The sequence below is a fragment of the Lissotriton vulgaris genome, chromosome 10, assembly GCF_964263255.1.
Source record: "Lissotriton vulgaris chromosome 10, aLisVul1.2, whole genome shotgun sequence".
Taxonomy (NCBI): domain Eukaryota; kingdom Metazoa; phylum Chordata; class Amphibia; order Caudata; family Salamandridae; genus Lissotriton; species Lissotriton vulgaris.
This window is the reverse complement of record NC_141698.1, coordinates 1,138,550,411-1,138,565,137: the sequence shown is the minus strand read 5'-3', so window position 1 is coordinate 1,138,565,137 and position 14,727 is coordinate 1,138,550,411. Positions and strand designations below refer to the sequence as shown.

General features: G+C 47.2%; 1 protein-coding gene across 2 annotated transcripts in view; it reads left to right on the top strand.

The window, feature by feature from the left end:
- Positions 1-14,727, top strand: part of CMC4 (C-X9-C motif containing 4) — a 38,536-nt gene that overhangs the window by 556 nt on the left and 23,253 nt on the right. Inside the window, exons 1-2 of one of the 2 annotated variants that reach the window (XM_086942242.1) lie at positions 203-226; positions 2,199-2,266. In XM_086942242.1, coding sequence (XP_086798368.1) covers positions 2,209-2,266 — 58 coding nt within the window. In that variant the 5' untranslated portion in view covers positions 203-226; positions 2,199-2,208. Of the gene's footprint in view, positions 1-202; positions 227-2,198; positions 2,267-14,727 lie in introns of those variants that run through there. The other variant, XM_086942241.1, reaches the window with a different exon arrangement.

Genomic DNA, 14,727 nt, shown 5'->3' with positions numbered 1-14,727 from the left:
ACAACTGCCTCTCCACTCTTTGGAGACAATGTTTTCCTGTGAGGGTGACCTCCATACCTTGGAAACCAACTGTTCTCATAAGATTGCTGAAGACATCACTCGGCCTTCAAGTAGTATTACAAATATTGTGCACAAGCTTAGGCCTGGTAATAGTCTACACCGTGTAAAAACTGAAAGCGAGGCACCTAGGCCGGAATACACGACAACGAAATGGATACTCTCACAGGTGACAAGTAGCGCTCTATAAACCTACTGATTCATTGAATAGGGATCCTACGGAGATAACATAATGAGTTATGTGAATACTGTGGCAATCATCCTGACACACACGAAAAAAAGCATCACATTCAAAGTAGTATCATTGGCTGCACTGGGACAGGAAATCCGTGTCTTCCCTTCCACTTAAAGCATGAATATGGATAAGTGGCTGCATACAGCAGGTCACTTCCGAATGTTCAGGGAATCAGTAAAGCAGGTACCTTGCATTTGGTATCCAGGAGTGCTGGTTAATATCCCAGATACTTACCCAAGTTGGTAGATGTTCTATTATCAAGCAAATAGCTGGAAAGACTCTAAGAACTTAGAGATAATAGGTTTAATTTTAGTGAGGCACCATCAATTTGAACACTATATTTCAAGAGCATAAGGATATGGGGACTTGATATGGCTCAAATCAGGACTTTTTGAAGGTGAAACGCGTTGGCTGCGCTTGCTTGAACTGAGACAATAAAGAAAGATCCAACTTTAACATTGAAGGTCCAAGAATCGTCATTGTCTAAACTTGTTTTAAGATTGTTGCCTCTCTGTTTATGATTGTGAAATGGCTTCAGGAGGACCCTGCAAGAACCTAAAAGTTATAGAATGTATCGTCTTTAGCCTGATATTGCTTCATCAGATTGCCTGGCCTGTCTTTGTATACTCAGGCAGTGCCAGATATTTATTTCATCTTGGGCACAGGAGTTGAGTAATGTCATAGCGCTTCCATCTGTAAAGAGACCTAGAAGCATTTCGATAGACACCAGGTTCATAAAGGTAGCTTTAGCCCTGTGGGAAGAAAATAGTTGGGGAACATTCATGACCTGTGAACCCTCACCTGCTCATGAGCCCAAGTGTTCTGGTATAGTCCTAGTCACTGTAATTATGAGTTTCAAAATGTTCCCTCATTACACTGATCATTACAGCATTAAGTGGGTTAATATTTTCCAATCTAGTTACTTCTACCAATAGTCACTACAGTAGTGTGAGCAGTAGTGTCTCCATTTTAGCCCTGGTCATTGCTGCAGCATAGCGAAACAAAAGGAGAGAGAGAAACGTAGACCAGTTCGCCTTCCCAGCCATTCAACTTATTCAACAACTTATTTTTACCTATGTGTCTCGAAACACCATTTTTTATCTAGCGTCCAAAGTGTCAGTGACTTCGAACCCACACAGTGTTTTAAAAGGACCCTCACTCACCGACATGGTAGGTGGCATGCTTCTTCATTGGGTTCCCACCCTGGTTGCTGAGTGTTTCCAGGGTGTGCTGCGATGCCCTATTCCAATGGAGCTTGTTTTTTTCTGGGGAGTGATCTTGTGACTGTGTGTCAGAGTGAGGTGATGATTTTAAAACTGGCTTGAGATTCCGTCTCACAAGTCGTTATTTTATTTGTGAGATTCTCAGTCAGTGTTAAAAACTGTCGGATTACCGTGGGATAGTAAATTGCTCCAACTTATCCCAGATGTGGTCTACATGTTTCAGCCTTCTTCATGTGCCTCTCAGGGTTAGTGTGGCTTTCATCAGGACCAAATTCTGAAAACTAGCATGCGGACTAAGGCATGAAAGTGTGGGGTGTCTGCAGTAGATACTTACAAACCCCCAAGTTTATGAAGACAATATCTCTTGCATCTTGTCTTATTGTTAGTTAGCTTCTTGCTCCTTAGGATACTGTGTGGGGGTGGGCCCTGTAGCCACACTTTCATCAAGGTGCCTCACCGCTTTCAAATCCTCTGCAGCCTCAACAGTCTTGTATATGCTGCAGCATGCCACAAGCTCAGCTCAACGTCTGGCTTCTGTCATTGAGCTTTTTCTAGATGCCTCAAGCCCTAATGTGCCTCTCGGACTGCATAGATGGCCACTCAATAGAAATACCATTATTTTTTACCATTTATGTTTGCAGCATGGGGCTAACATGAAATAATTCATGATGTTCACATTGCAGGCTCCTGGATATGTCTCAGAAGGATCCTTGTCAGAAGCAAGCGTGTAACATACAGAAATGTTTACAAGGTATGTGTGTTATCGATTTATTTCCAATCCAACTGGTAATGAAATATGGACAACATGCATGATCAAGAAATCTGAAATCATATGTCATTGTCCAGTGGAAGTACATGGTGTATGTGAGATAAACAGGCACATATATGGGTCTGCATACCCACTTCTATCTAGGTAGCTTCTTTATTATGTTAATGTTCACACAGGTTTGATGGGATCCAGCTGGGGGTGCATTTTAATGGCAGTGGCACTTGAAACCATTGTCATATAAAAGGCTATTCAGCCAATGTACAATACCGGGAGAGCCCTTCCTAGGGTGGCGTTTCTATCACAAAAACTATAGGATCGCAGATAGTGTCATGCTCATTGGAACAGTTAACAGCACCTACATAGGTGCAGCATCACTACCTCCATCGAAACACAGATTCACAGGTGCCGTGTAAGTAACTAAGCCTATATGTATCGAGAAGGGCTGAGTAAAAATCAGCGAGTCACAACTTCACGATCAGTATTAAAATTGTTGTCCGCTCACAAGCGATTAAAGAAAAGTCATCATGATGGGGGCTAATGATGAAGGCACCTTCGTAAGCCATCACAAGGTATAAAAGAAGCATTCAAGCCAGTCTTCTGGAAGATTGTCACCCTGATACCCCTTCCAGATGCAACGTCCTGGACTTCACATGCTGATCTATGCCCAGCCTCACTTGCCACTCTTTGATACACCTGGACTGGTCCGACCCCACAACCCTTGCATTTTAGCTACTCTACCCCAATTCCATTCCAGAGGACACCTCAATCAAGTCAATCAAGTAGTGTTTGTATAGTGCAGATAATCTCCTCCGGGGTTATCCAGGTGCTGTGCTGCAGGTCTCATTTGAGGAGCCAGATCTTGAATCCTTCCTGAACTGGGTCAGTGAGGGTGCAGGGATGAGGGGGAAGGTGTTCCATGCTCTGATGTGATGTTGGAGTAGGGGTATCCTCCGGTGCGGCTGTTGCGATAACGTGGTGTCTGAGTGAGGGTGAGGTGTGTGGAGTGGAGTTTTCTGATTGGCTGGTCGAAGATCAGACAGTAGTTCATGTAGGCAGGTCCTTAGTTGTGGAGGGCTTTGTGGGCATGGGTCAGAAGCTTGAAATTGCATCTCTTCTGTACAGGGAGCCAGTGGAAGCCTTTTAGGTGCTAGGTGATGTGTGTCCTCTTGGGCAGGTTGAGGATGAGTCTGGCTGCTGCGTTCTGGATTGTCTGTAGTCTTTGCATGAGTTCGTTGGTGGTGACAGCATAGAGTGCATAGCCATAGTCAAGCTGGCTGGTGATTAGGGCCTGCGTCAGTTTTCCTTGTGCGCTGGGGAGCTACCTGAATGTTTTGCCGGGTATGCAGATCGTGTCAAAGCAGGCTGAGGGGACAGTGTTGACATGAAGATTCATGGAGAGTAAGATACTGAGGCTGCGGGCATGGCCTTTCGACGTGGGGGTAGGACCAAGCTCCACTGGCCACCAGGAGTCGTTCCAAAGGGCGGTGTGTCTGCCGGAGATCAGAACTTCTGTGTTTAGTTTCAGGCAGTTGTCTTTCATCCATGTCATGACGTTCATTTGTGGATGTTGGTCTTCGTCGAGGTGGGGTCTCCTAAGAGTGAGAGGACAAGCTGTGTGTCAGCTTAGGAGATGATTTTGATGTGAGATCTGACGATGTCTGCGAGTGGTGTCATGTAGATATTGAAGAGGGTTTGGATGAGCCTTCGGGGTACTCTGTGGCTGGCGTGCTTGTGTTGCGAGGTGAAGCGAGGAAGGCAGATTCTTTGGGTGCATCCCGTGAGGATGGATGCCATCCATCTGAGTACATCGTCTGTGATTCCAATCTGGAGTAGTCAATCGATGAGTGTCTGGCGGGAGACGGTGTCAAAAAATGCGGAGAGGTCCAGGAGGACGAGGGCGGCTGATTCTCCTCTGTCGAGTAGGGCTTGGATATTGTCTGTTGCAGCGATCGGGGGTCTTGGACCTGTGGTTGGCTCTGAAACCCGTTTGGGAAGGGTGCAGCAGGTTGTTTCTTTCCAAATGATCGGTGAGTTGGAGGTTGATGGTCTTCTCCAGGACTTTGGCGGGGAACCGGAGAAGGGAGATGGGACAGTAGATCAGGAGCCCGCTCGGGTCTGCCAAAGGTTTCTTGAGGAGTGGTCTAACTTCTGCATGTTTCCATGCATCACAACAGGTAGCTGTAGTTATGGAGGCGTTGAGGATGTTGGTGAGCTGGTGGTTGATCTTGTTGCTTCCGAGTTTGAAGAGTTGATGCAGGCAAGGATTGGTGGGTGCTCCTGCCTGGATGGAGTTCATCAGGTTGGTTGTTTTCGGTGTGCTAAGTTGTTCTCATGCGGACAGCGGGTGGTTGTGGTTGAAGGGTTGCTGAAGAGTTCAGAGGGTTGGGGATTGAAGTTTCTGTAGATGGTTGTTATCTTGTTGTGGAAGTGGTTGTCCAGGGCGTTGCAGAGTTCCTGTGAGGAAGGGATCAAGCTTTCTCTACTGGCGGACAAGTGAACTCCCTGACAATAGTTAAGATTTTCTTGGTTTCGTTGCTGCTGGTCTTGATCTGGTGTCTCAGGGCCTCCTTTTTTGCGGCTTTTAGCTGGCGGTGGGGCTTTTAGCTGGCGGTGGTAGTCATCGGGGGCTGATTTGTAAGCGGCTCGGTTGGTGTGGTTTCTACTGGTGTGCCACCTTCTTTCCAGTTGTTTACAATGCATTTTGATGCGCTGAGTTGGCGTGTACCAGCTGGCCCGTTTCGTGGGTCTGTGCGTTTTGGCTGCTTTGGTGGGGGCGACTTGGTTGGCAGCGCTGGTGATCCATGCGTTGAAATTCTCTACGGTCTGGTCTTGGTTGGGAGTGAAGTTGGGCTGCTCAGTGCTGAGGGCATCGGTCCATTGTTGCTGAGTTACCTTGGTCCAGCTGCGTAGGGAGCGCTGTGTCGGGTGGGGGCAGTGCGAGGAAGTCCGGTGACTGTGAAGTGTACAATAGAGCGCTCCGCCCCGGTGAGCTCTGAGGTGTTGCTGTACCCTATTCTGTTGCTGGGTGTGACGATGGGGTCTAGCGTGTGTCCTGCTTTGTGTGTGGGTTCAGTGACTATTTGCTTGAGGCCAGTGTTGTCTGGTCTTTCCAGGAGGTCGGTGAAGTCTATGTCAGTGGAGTCTTCCTGGTGGAAATTGAGATCTCCCAAGAAGATGTTGTGTGATGAATTTCGTGATGGCGCCACTAAGGCCGGTTCGTGGTCCCAGCGGTCGGTATGCAAGGGTTCTTTTGATGATGGTTTTGGCATCAACGCAAAGCTGGAAATTCATGTATTCCATGATCGGCGTGGTGTCGTCGTTGGTGATAGTGCAGGTGATTGATTCTTAGTGTATGATAGCAGTGTAGAGGTGATTGATTCTTTGTGTATGATGGCGATGCCTCCTCTGTGTCTGTTGGTGCAGTCGCTGTGTTTCATCTCGTAGGTTTTGGGGAGTTGCTGTGGCGATGTCTTGGGCCGATGTGAGGGTGAGCCAAGTCTCTCTGATGAAAGTCATGTCGGGGCGATGGTGTCCCAGATTTCGGTGGCCTGTTTGCAGGGTAATCTGGCGTTTATCAGGATCAGTAGAGTTGATCTGGGGGTGGGGTCAGCATCCAGGGTTTGCTTGGCATTATTCAATGTGGTAGAAAAGAGAGAGGGTAGTAGTGGAAAAGAAATGGCACCTTGTATTGGAGGAAAAACAATTTAGTGCGCATATCGTACACGCTACATATGTACAATTAATTGGTCAGAGAAATGGTGCTACAAGGGTAATGCCACACCCTACTACCCAAGGTGTGTGTACGCACAAGACAAAGTCCAATGTGCCAATGTGTCCAGAAAGGAATACTACCCTGGCACTCCACATTGAAGTGTGAACAAAATAGGTAATGACTGTCCAAAAAAGAAAGTGTTTGGCGCAAGACATTTTCTTTAATACAGATGATACATCAAATGAAAGATTCACAATTAAAGTCTCTTTTCACAGGTTCATTTCTTTCTCCCTGAATGATCAGCACATAGATAAGGAAGTTATATCCATCCTGTTTTCAAAGAAATGGTAATAGACTCAATATGTTCATGAACAGGTTACATCTGCTCAGTTTTCGGTATTGGTAACAGCCGACACGTGTTTCGTTACACAGTGACTTATTCAAGGCTGTATGATAGCAATAGACATATATTGAGGAACAGATAACTGCTTAATCAAAGAAGTAGATTACAAAGATTCGGGTGAGTCCCAGTTGTGACAAGAATTCGAAGTGAACGTCGAGAAGAAGGCCAAAGCAAATTAAACAAGCATTTGCAATGTAATTGGTCTTGCATTAGGAAAGTGTGAATATTGGTATTGTAAATGACACATTTTTTAAATATGTGTTGGCTTTGAAAATATATAAATTAATAGCATCTTTATTCACAAAGCCAATAGCTTACACTTTCCTTATGCGAGTCATATTGGCTATGGCAATGCTTGTTGGTAGCAAGCAAGGACAGTGCTTTTGTGGTGCTGACTGTTGGGCTGAGTGATGTGGTGGTGTCCTAGAGGGATGTGGTGGTGTTCCCAGAGTGATGTGGTGGTGTTCCCAGAGTGATGTGGTGGTGTCCCCGATGATGGTGTCCCCGAGTGATGTGGTGGTGTTCCCAGAGTGATGTGGTGGTGTCCCCGAGTGATGTAGTGGTGTCCCCGAGTGATGGGGTGGTGTCCCCGAGTGATGTGGTGGTGTCCCAAGAGTGATGTGGTGGTGTCCCAAGAGTGATGTGGTGGTGTCCCAAGAGTGATGTGGTGGTGTCCCAAGAGTCATGTGGTGGTGCCACAAGAGTGATGTGGTGGTGTCCCCGAGTGATGTGGTGTCCCAGAGTGATGTATTCGTGTCCCCAAAGTGATGTGGCGGTGTCCCCGAGTGATGTGGTGGTGCCCCGAGTAGTGTGGTGGTGTCCCCGAGAGTGATGTGGTGGTGTCCCAAGAGTGATGTGGTGGTGTCCCCGAGTGATGTGGTGGTGGCCCCGAGTAATGTGGTGGTGTCCCAAGAGTGATGTGGTGGTGTCCCAAGAGTGATGTGGTGGTGTCCCAGAGTGATGTGGTGGTGTTGCAGAGTGATGTGGTGGTGTCCCAGAGTGATCTGGTGGTGTCCCCAGAGTGATCTGGTGGTGTCCCCAGAGTGATCTGGTGGTGTCCCCGAGTGATGTGGTGGTGTCCCCGAGTGATTTGGTGGTGTCCCGAGTGATTTGGTGGTGTCCATGAGTAATGTGGTGGTGCTCCCGAGTGGTGCCCCTGAGTGATGTGGTGGTGCCCCTGAGTGATGTAGTGGTGTCCCTGAGTGATGTGGTGGTGTTCCTGAGTGACGAAGGGTGGAGTTGGAGGTGACGAGAAGGGAAGGGAACTGTGGAGGGGAGGAAGGATACAAGCTGGGTACAGGAGATAAAAGGACGGGGAGAGAAACATATGAAATGGAAGTGAGGGTGTCTAGTCAGGAGAAGGCACGAGGGCGGTAGTGGAGGAGTAGGAAGACACGTCTTAGAGGAGGCAGTGGAAGGCGACAGTGCATTAGAGAGGAAAGAAGTGGGGGAGGTGTGAAACTCCAACACCTTCTCGGGTCGAGTTAGCACTAAATAAAACCGCAAAAAACTCAAAAAAAGCTGGATGATAAATTGGGAAGAAAGTGTAGAAATGAAGGGAGGAAGAGAACAACAGAAAATGCGAGGGAGCGAAGGCAAGAGTCGGGAAGCAGAGGGTGTGAGGTGTAAATTAATGAAGGAGGGATGGAGACGGGGTGTGGGCGAAAGAAATCAACAGAATTTGAACAAAAAAAGCTAGAGAACGTGAGTCAATTATAGAGTGCTTTTTCGGCCTTGAAAGGGCCTCTGGGCCCTACCGTTGAAATGTGGTTGAAGGAAAAAAATGGCTACTATTGAAAGCCACATCAAAGAGAGGAGGTGGTGGCGAGTTATGCCAGATGAAAAGTGGGCGGATAAGGAGGGCATTACGATGATAAACGAGAAACAAGAAACTTAGAAGGACAAGCTCGGCATTGCGTGGCGGGGGAGCAGCGTTCCTTTGAAGTCGGAAGGGTGGGAGGGAACGAGCATATGGGCTGTGAACAATAACGAAAGTAAGAGGGGGAGCAGGAAGTGATGCGTGGCGGGGGAGCAGCGTTCCTTTGAAGGTGGGGAGGGAACAAGCATATGGGGTGTGAGCGATAACGAAAGTAAGAGGGGGCGCAGGAAGTGAGGCCGAGCGTGCGCTGGCGAAGCTTCGCACTTGAATGCCTCACATGCACTGGGCATAATCTGCACTCCAAAACCTCTTGGTAGGATTTGCTGGTGGCCCTCTATATCTCTCGCCAGCAATGCGCAAGCGCATTGGCAGGCGAGACCTAAAAAACAGATACCAAAATAATAAGCCGTAGATATGTTCCACGTTTAGTAAACAGTTGTAGACATGCAATAAAAGGTCAATAAATAGATCCCTTAATTTTGTGTTTTCAGAATAGATTCTCTAGACAAGTAGAAAAGCGTGACCCCATGTGTGAGAATATATGCAAGGTATGTAAATGAGTGATCTAATCTCAAATAATTCCAAGGTTGTCAGTCGCAATAAATCGATGAGAAAAGAACATCAGGAAACTGCAGGTGCTCCAAAACACGGCAGCACGACTAGTCCTCAGACTACCCAAAAGAGCAGCTTCAAAACCTACCCTGGCCACTCTACACTGGCTTCCAATAAGAAAGAGGATCTTATTCAAAGCGCTCTTAATGTACTATAGGATCACCTCGCACAAAGCCCCTCCTTACTTGACAGATCTAGCCATCACCTACGAGCCTAATAGAACTCTACGCTCTAGGGGAACAGGTCTACTTAAAATCCCCCGGATAAAAAAAGCCAGAATGGGAGGCCGCTCCTTTCGTGTGTTGGCAGCCAACAAATGGAACTCTCTTCCAATGAATATCAGGCTAGCGGACACTGAAACTAAATTTAGGAAACTATTAAAGACCTACCTGTTTTCCCTCTAGTTTCCAGCCTCTCACTATCTTCTGCCTCTCTCTCCACAGCGCGGGGACACGCCGGGATGGCGTCACCATGCGCTTTACAAACAACCCCTTTATTATTATTATTATTATTATTAAAGGAAGACCATTCATGTAGTGGCCTCTCGCTAGAAGTCTTGACTGCTTCGTGTGGAACAGGGAGGGATGTAAAACACGGCAGTGCAGTGTCCCTGCGGTCAAAAAGCTGTAAGGTCTGAAAAAGCTAGAGAGAGGCACTTACAAACTAGAAATGAACACTTCCTCTTATGGTGCGAGAAGTAAAATTTCGTATATTCATAGTGTATCCTTTCATCCCAGTCCAAAGAATGAGGAGTTCCAAAATGTACTACAAAAAGGATGGGTGAAACGCAAAAAATAGCATAAAAACGATACGCCTAATAACACACATCGAGCCTTAGCTATAAGTAATATGCTACATATGTTGCGGGTGCTAGCATTGCTGCTTACATATGCAAGACTAAAAATAAGTATGAATTTAAAAGTAACTTGCAAAGACGTGATCTAGATGTCAAATATTTAGTGAATGTGGTTTAGGGCCGAATCACGGGCTCAACAAAGATTAACCATATTGGCTCGAGAAGACTGACCTAATTCTTGTGTATTCTTCTCTAAACTGTAGACAGCTCATTAACATCAACAGCAAAGCCCTACTTCGACCTTATCAATCAGGGTTGAGGACAAACTGCAGCGCTGAAACCGCAGCAATAACACACAATCACAGACCGTGTTGACTGTTGTCTCCTCATCCTGCTTCACCTCTCTGCGGCCTTCAGTATCAATATCCATGGTGCCTGGCTTAACACCTTCTCGAGACTAAGCTTTGACTACGGTCTCCTCAAATGTCTGAGCATCATATCCCAGTGTGTTCAGATAAAGTCTTCCAGTTTAGATCAATAACCTGCGTCCTCTGGCATATATTAAAGTTCAGTTTTGTCTCCAGAAATCTCCAGCCTACTAATATGATGCTCACAGTGCTCCTGCAGCCCGGACAAGAACCGTAAGATTCATCAATATTCAAACGACACCAAGCTCTACTTGAAAGAAGCTTTTTGCAACTGCAAACACGAACAACTAGATGGTTGGGTCTCTGCATCCAATGTAGACTTCTTTAGACAGCTCATCGACAGCGTCACATTCCTGACATTACATTTCAATGCCAGCCTCCATTTTAATTATGTATTTATTTTCTTTTTTATTATCCTTTAATAAAAGTTCATCAGGATGTTAAAGTCAGCATGCCATGAAATAATTATAAACAACAACTTCTCCATAGAGAACATCATTGATAAGGTTGGTTATTCACATTCACATTCTATCCTTGTATTGTAGCTTTGTGGCTTCAGTTCGTCCTTTCCCATCCCACCGTCCCACCCCCTCCCTGCCTGTCATCTGCGTTGAAAGGCGATCTGGCCAGTGCTAAGCAATCATATAGGAAAATTGTACAGAACTGTCAAGATTGCAATCTATAATTAATGTTTACATTCAGGTAGTACTGGGCCTTCCTTCACCTAGAAGCCTCTGCCCCAAACTTCACTCTCCTAGGTGCCATATGTGAGTCATAAGCATACTGTATGAGTTTATGGGCTAGTGGCAGGGTCTGTGGTAGATTGTGGTGGCTCACAAATATTTCCACGTGATTCGTTCCATTTCCCCCATATCCTCGACCATTTCTTGGGGCACCCCCTATGTATATAGACTGCTCTTTCTGCCACCATTGCCGTGTCCATATCATTTTCCCACTGTGTTTTCGTGGGAGCTGTTCCTGACCCCCAGTTTCTTGCGATATTCCTTTTTGCTATTGCTAATCCTAGTGTGGCCCATGTCTGTAACGCTCGGTTGAGGTCTGTCGGCCTCCAGATGTTCAACAGGCAGCATCCAGGGTCTAGCATTAGTTCTGCTTCACCCACCTCTGAGATCTCAGTCAACACCCGCACCCAGTATGTTCGTATGTTAGGACATTCCCAAATGAAGTGGAAGTATGTTCCCCTTTGACCACATCCCCGTAAGCAGATTGGATCAGGTGTATGACCCAGTTTGTGTAGCATAGTGCGTGGATAATATACGCGGTGTAATACTTTAAGTTGGATTAATTTTAGTCTTGACGGGATGGCTGCCTCCCTGGGGGACGCCAGAGCATTCAACCAATCATAGTCTTCTATATCTCCTATTTCCGCCTCCCACTTGCTGCGGAGCACCACTGTAGGGTCTGGGAAATTATTTACAAGTTTACAATACGTTTGCGAGATAGCCTTCTTTTCCAGGTAATCCGTAAGAAGTCTGTCCTCTAGGGGGGATGATTCAGCAAGTGTAGTGCCTGCTGGATTTGCACTCTGCAGTACGTGCTTAATTTGCATGTAACAGTATCTCTCTGTGTCAGCCATGCCGTACTTATCCTGCAGGGCTGCAAATGATATTATTTCTCCTCTAACCCACAGGTCCCCTATCTTTGTGATGCCAATTAGGTCCCATTGCGGGAACCCCTTGGTGTTAACCAGGGTACCCAAGCGGCGTGTGTCCCAGAGTGGGGTGGCCAATGTCAGTACTCCCTCCCATCCAAGGGCCCTCTGCGCTGCGTGCCAGATTTTGACCCTGTGTACCGTAGGTCCGTAGAGGGTGTGACGCTGTTTATTTGTGTAGAGGGCCTTCATCAGATTTTCCACTGGCAGTATCTGTCTGTCAAGTCTGTCGGCTGGTTCATGGTGTGGGGTGTGAAGCCATTGATTCACTGTCATCAGTTGTGCCGCCCAATAGTACAGTTTAATACTTGGTAGAGCAATACCCCCATCGTACCATCTACGGATCAGTTTGGTGTGCGCTATTCGAGCTGGTTTTCCGTCCCACAGCAGGGAGGAGACTTCTGCATCAATCGCTTTAAAGTAGGAGAGTGGGACCGGGAAGGGGGTATTATGGAGTGCATAGAGGAACCTTGGGAGGGCGAGCATTTTAAAGAGCGCCGCCCTGCCCAAAAGCGTCAGTGGGAGGGACCTCCAGTGTGAGACATCCGATCGGAGCCTCTGTAGGGGTTTCATTAAGTTTTCTTTCATGAATTCCGATTCCTGTGGGGTGACGTAGATGCCCAAGTATTTAAATCCTCTGGACGCTGTCCTTGGGGGAGAGGTGGCGTTTGACCATGTAATACATATAGTAGTGATTTCGCCCAGTTTATGGTGTAGCCTGAGTAGTCGCCGTACGACAGGAGCACGTTCATCAGTGCCGCTAATAAGTCTTCAGGGGACATTAGACATATGAGTACGTCATCCGCATATAATGAAATGCGGTCCTCCCATCCCTTCCACCCATGTAATTCCGCGGATTAACGAATCCGGCCGTACTTTCGCAGCCAGTGGCTCTAGGATAAGCGCAAAGAGAAGCGGGGACAAGGGGCATCCCTGTCGGGTCCCGCTCCCCAATGCGAACCCCCTAGAGATATGGCCATTAGCTACTAATTGGGCAACAGGTGCTGTGTATAAAAGACTAATCCAAACGCAAAATTTGGGTCCGAAACCCATTTTCTGGAGCACCGCAAAGAGAAAAGGCCATTCTACGAGGTCGATTGCCATAGTGGCGTCCAAAGAAAGTATGGCTGCGTCTTCCTGCAATAGCGGGATGCGGTGGAGCATCCCATGCAGACGCCGAAGATTAAGGGAGATGTTGCGTCCTGGCATGAAACCGGACTGGTCCGGATAGACCAGCGTTGTGAGGTGGGGTTGTAAACGGAGGGCCAGCAGTTTCGCCAATACTTTCGTGTCTGCATTTATTAAGATATCGGGCGGTAGGAAGACACCTGATCTGGGGGTTTACCCGGTTTATGGATTGCCACAATAGTGGCCAATCTTTGGTCTTGGGACAGTGTGCCTTGCGTCATACATTCATTAGACATGGGGAGCATATGCTGGGCAAGTTTTTGGGTTAGTTTTTTATAGAGTTCTACCGGTAGGCCGTTTGGACCAAGCGCCTTCCCGGAGTTGAGGGCCATTACTGCTTTCCCAATTTCTGCTACCGTTAAGCCGTCCTCTAGCGCTTGGGCGTCTTCTACTGAGAGTGTGGTCAATGGTATATTGTCGAGGAATTGCTGTCAGTCCTCCTCTGTCACCGTGTCACGTGAAGTGTATATTTTCTCATAATACGTGGCCAGGTCATCTACTATGTCAGGGGGTTCTGTGAAGGTGGAACCGTCTTCCCATGTGATCTGAGCTATCCATCTCTCCGCCCTTTCCTTCCTCTCTATCCAGGCTAGCATTTTCCCCGTTTTATCCCTCAATTCATAGATCCTATGTAATGTGCCCATGTGTCTTGTCCTTGCCTCCTCTTCAGCGTACGCCTTGTATTCTTGGGTTGTCAGTCTTGGAGTATGTGCTGTGTTGGCAGAGGGGTCTCATGTGTGGGCCATCTCTGCCTCGTGTACTGCACCCTCAAACGAATCACTGTGTTCTCTCTGTTCCTCTTGTGCCTAGTGATTGTGAATGTAGCTTGCCCCCTAATTACTGTTTTGTAGGCCTCCCAAAGAATGGAAGGTGAAGTTACCGAGGCTAGACTTTCCTCAAAATAGAGATCCGTGGAAGTCTGCAATGCTTTTGCTACTGTAGGAATCTGCAAATAGTCTGGGTATATAGGGTATATCCTTCGCCTCCGATGGAGATGTGTGGTGTAAATGAGTTGTATCGGGTAGTGGTCAGAGATTCCCCATGGCAAATGGTCTACGGCCGTTATCTTCTCTGGGGTTATTGATTGTGTCAATATGTAGTCTATACGTGAGAGACTGTTGTGCGCTCCTGAGTGAAATGTATAGTGGCGGTCCCCTGGGTGTTTGAGCCTCCATGCATCTGTAAGGCCGATGGCCTCTAGAAACTCCTTGAAGATTTGATTGGGTCTGGTCGGTTCTCTGGGAGGATTGCGATCTATGGTTGCATCATTTACCACATTAAAGTCTCCCCCTATAAATAATTCTCCCTCCGGGAGCTCAAGTAGTAGTTTTCCCAGGTCTTGGAAAGCTCCCTGATGAAGTGCTGGGGGTATATACACCAATACTATATTGTAATTACGACCCTCTCACTGACAAGCAATCGCAGTGAAGCGCCCCTAATCGTCTGTCCATGTGCGTTTGAGTATTAAAAGTGAGCTTTTGTGTATCAGGATGCCTACCCCGCGGGACCCTAAAGAGAGTTCTGCATGGGTGCAAGTATTCACTTGTGACAAGCAGGGACCCTCTCCTCTAAGTCAGGGCGAAGGATGACCACTTTAGAATTACCCTTGCTCACCCTCTAGGTGCGTGGCGCGAGCAGCCAAGGCTAATCTTCAGGCGTTATTGGGTTAAGCATTTGTAATCACACACACAGTAAATATACCAATCCCCCCACAAATGGACACCAGGCTTAGGTTATGTATAAATACGTCTTC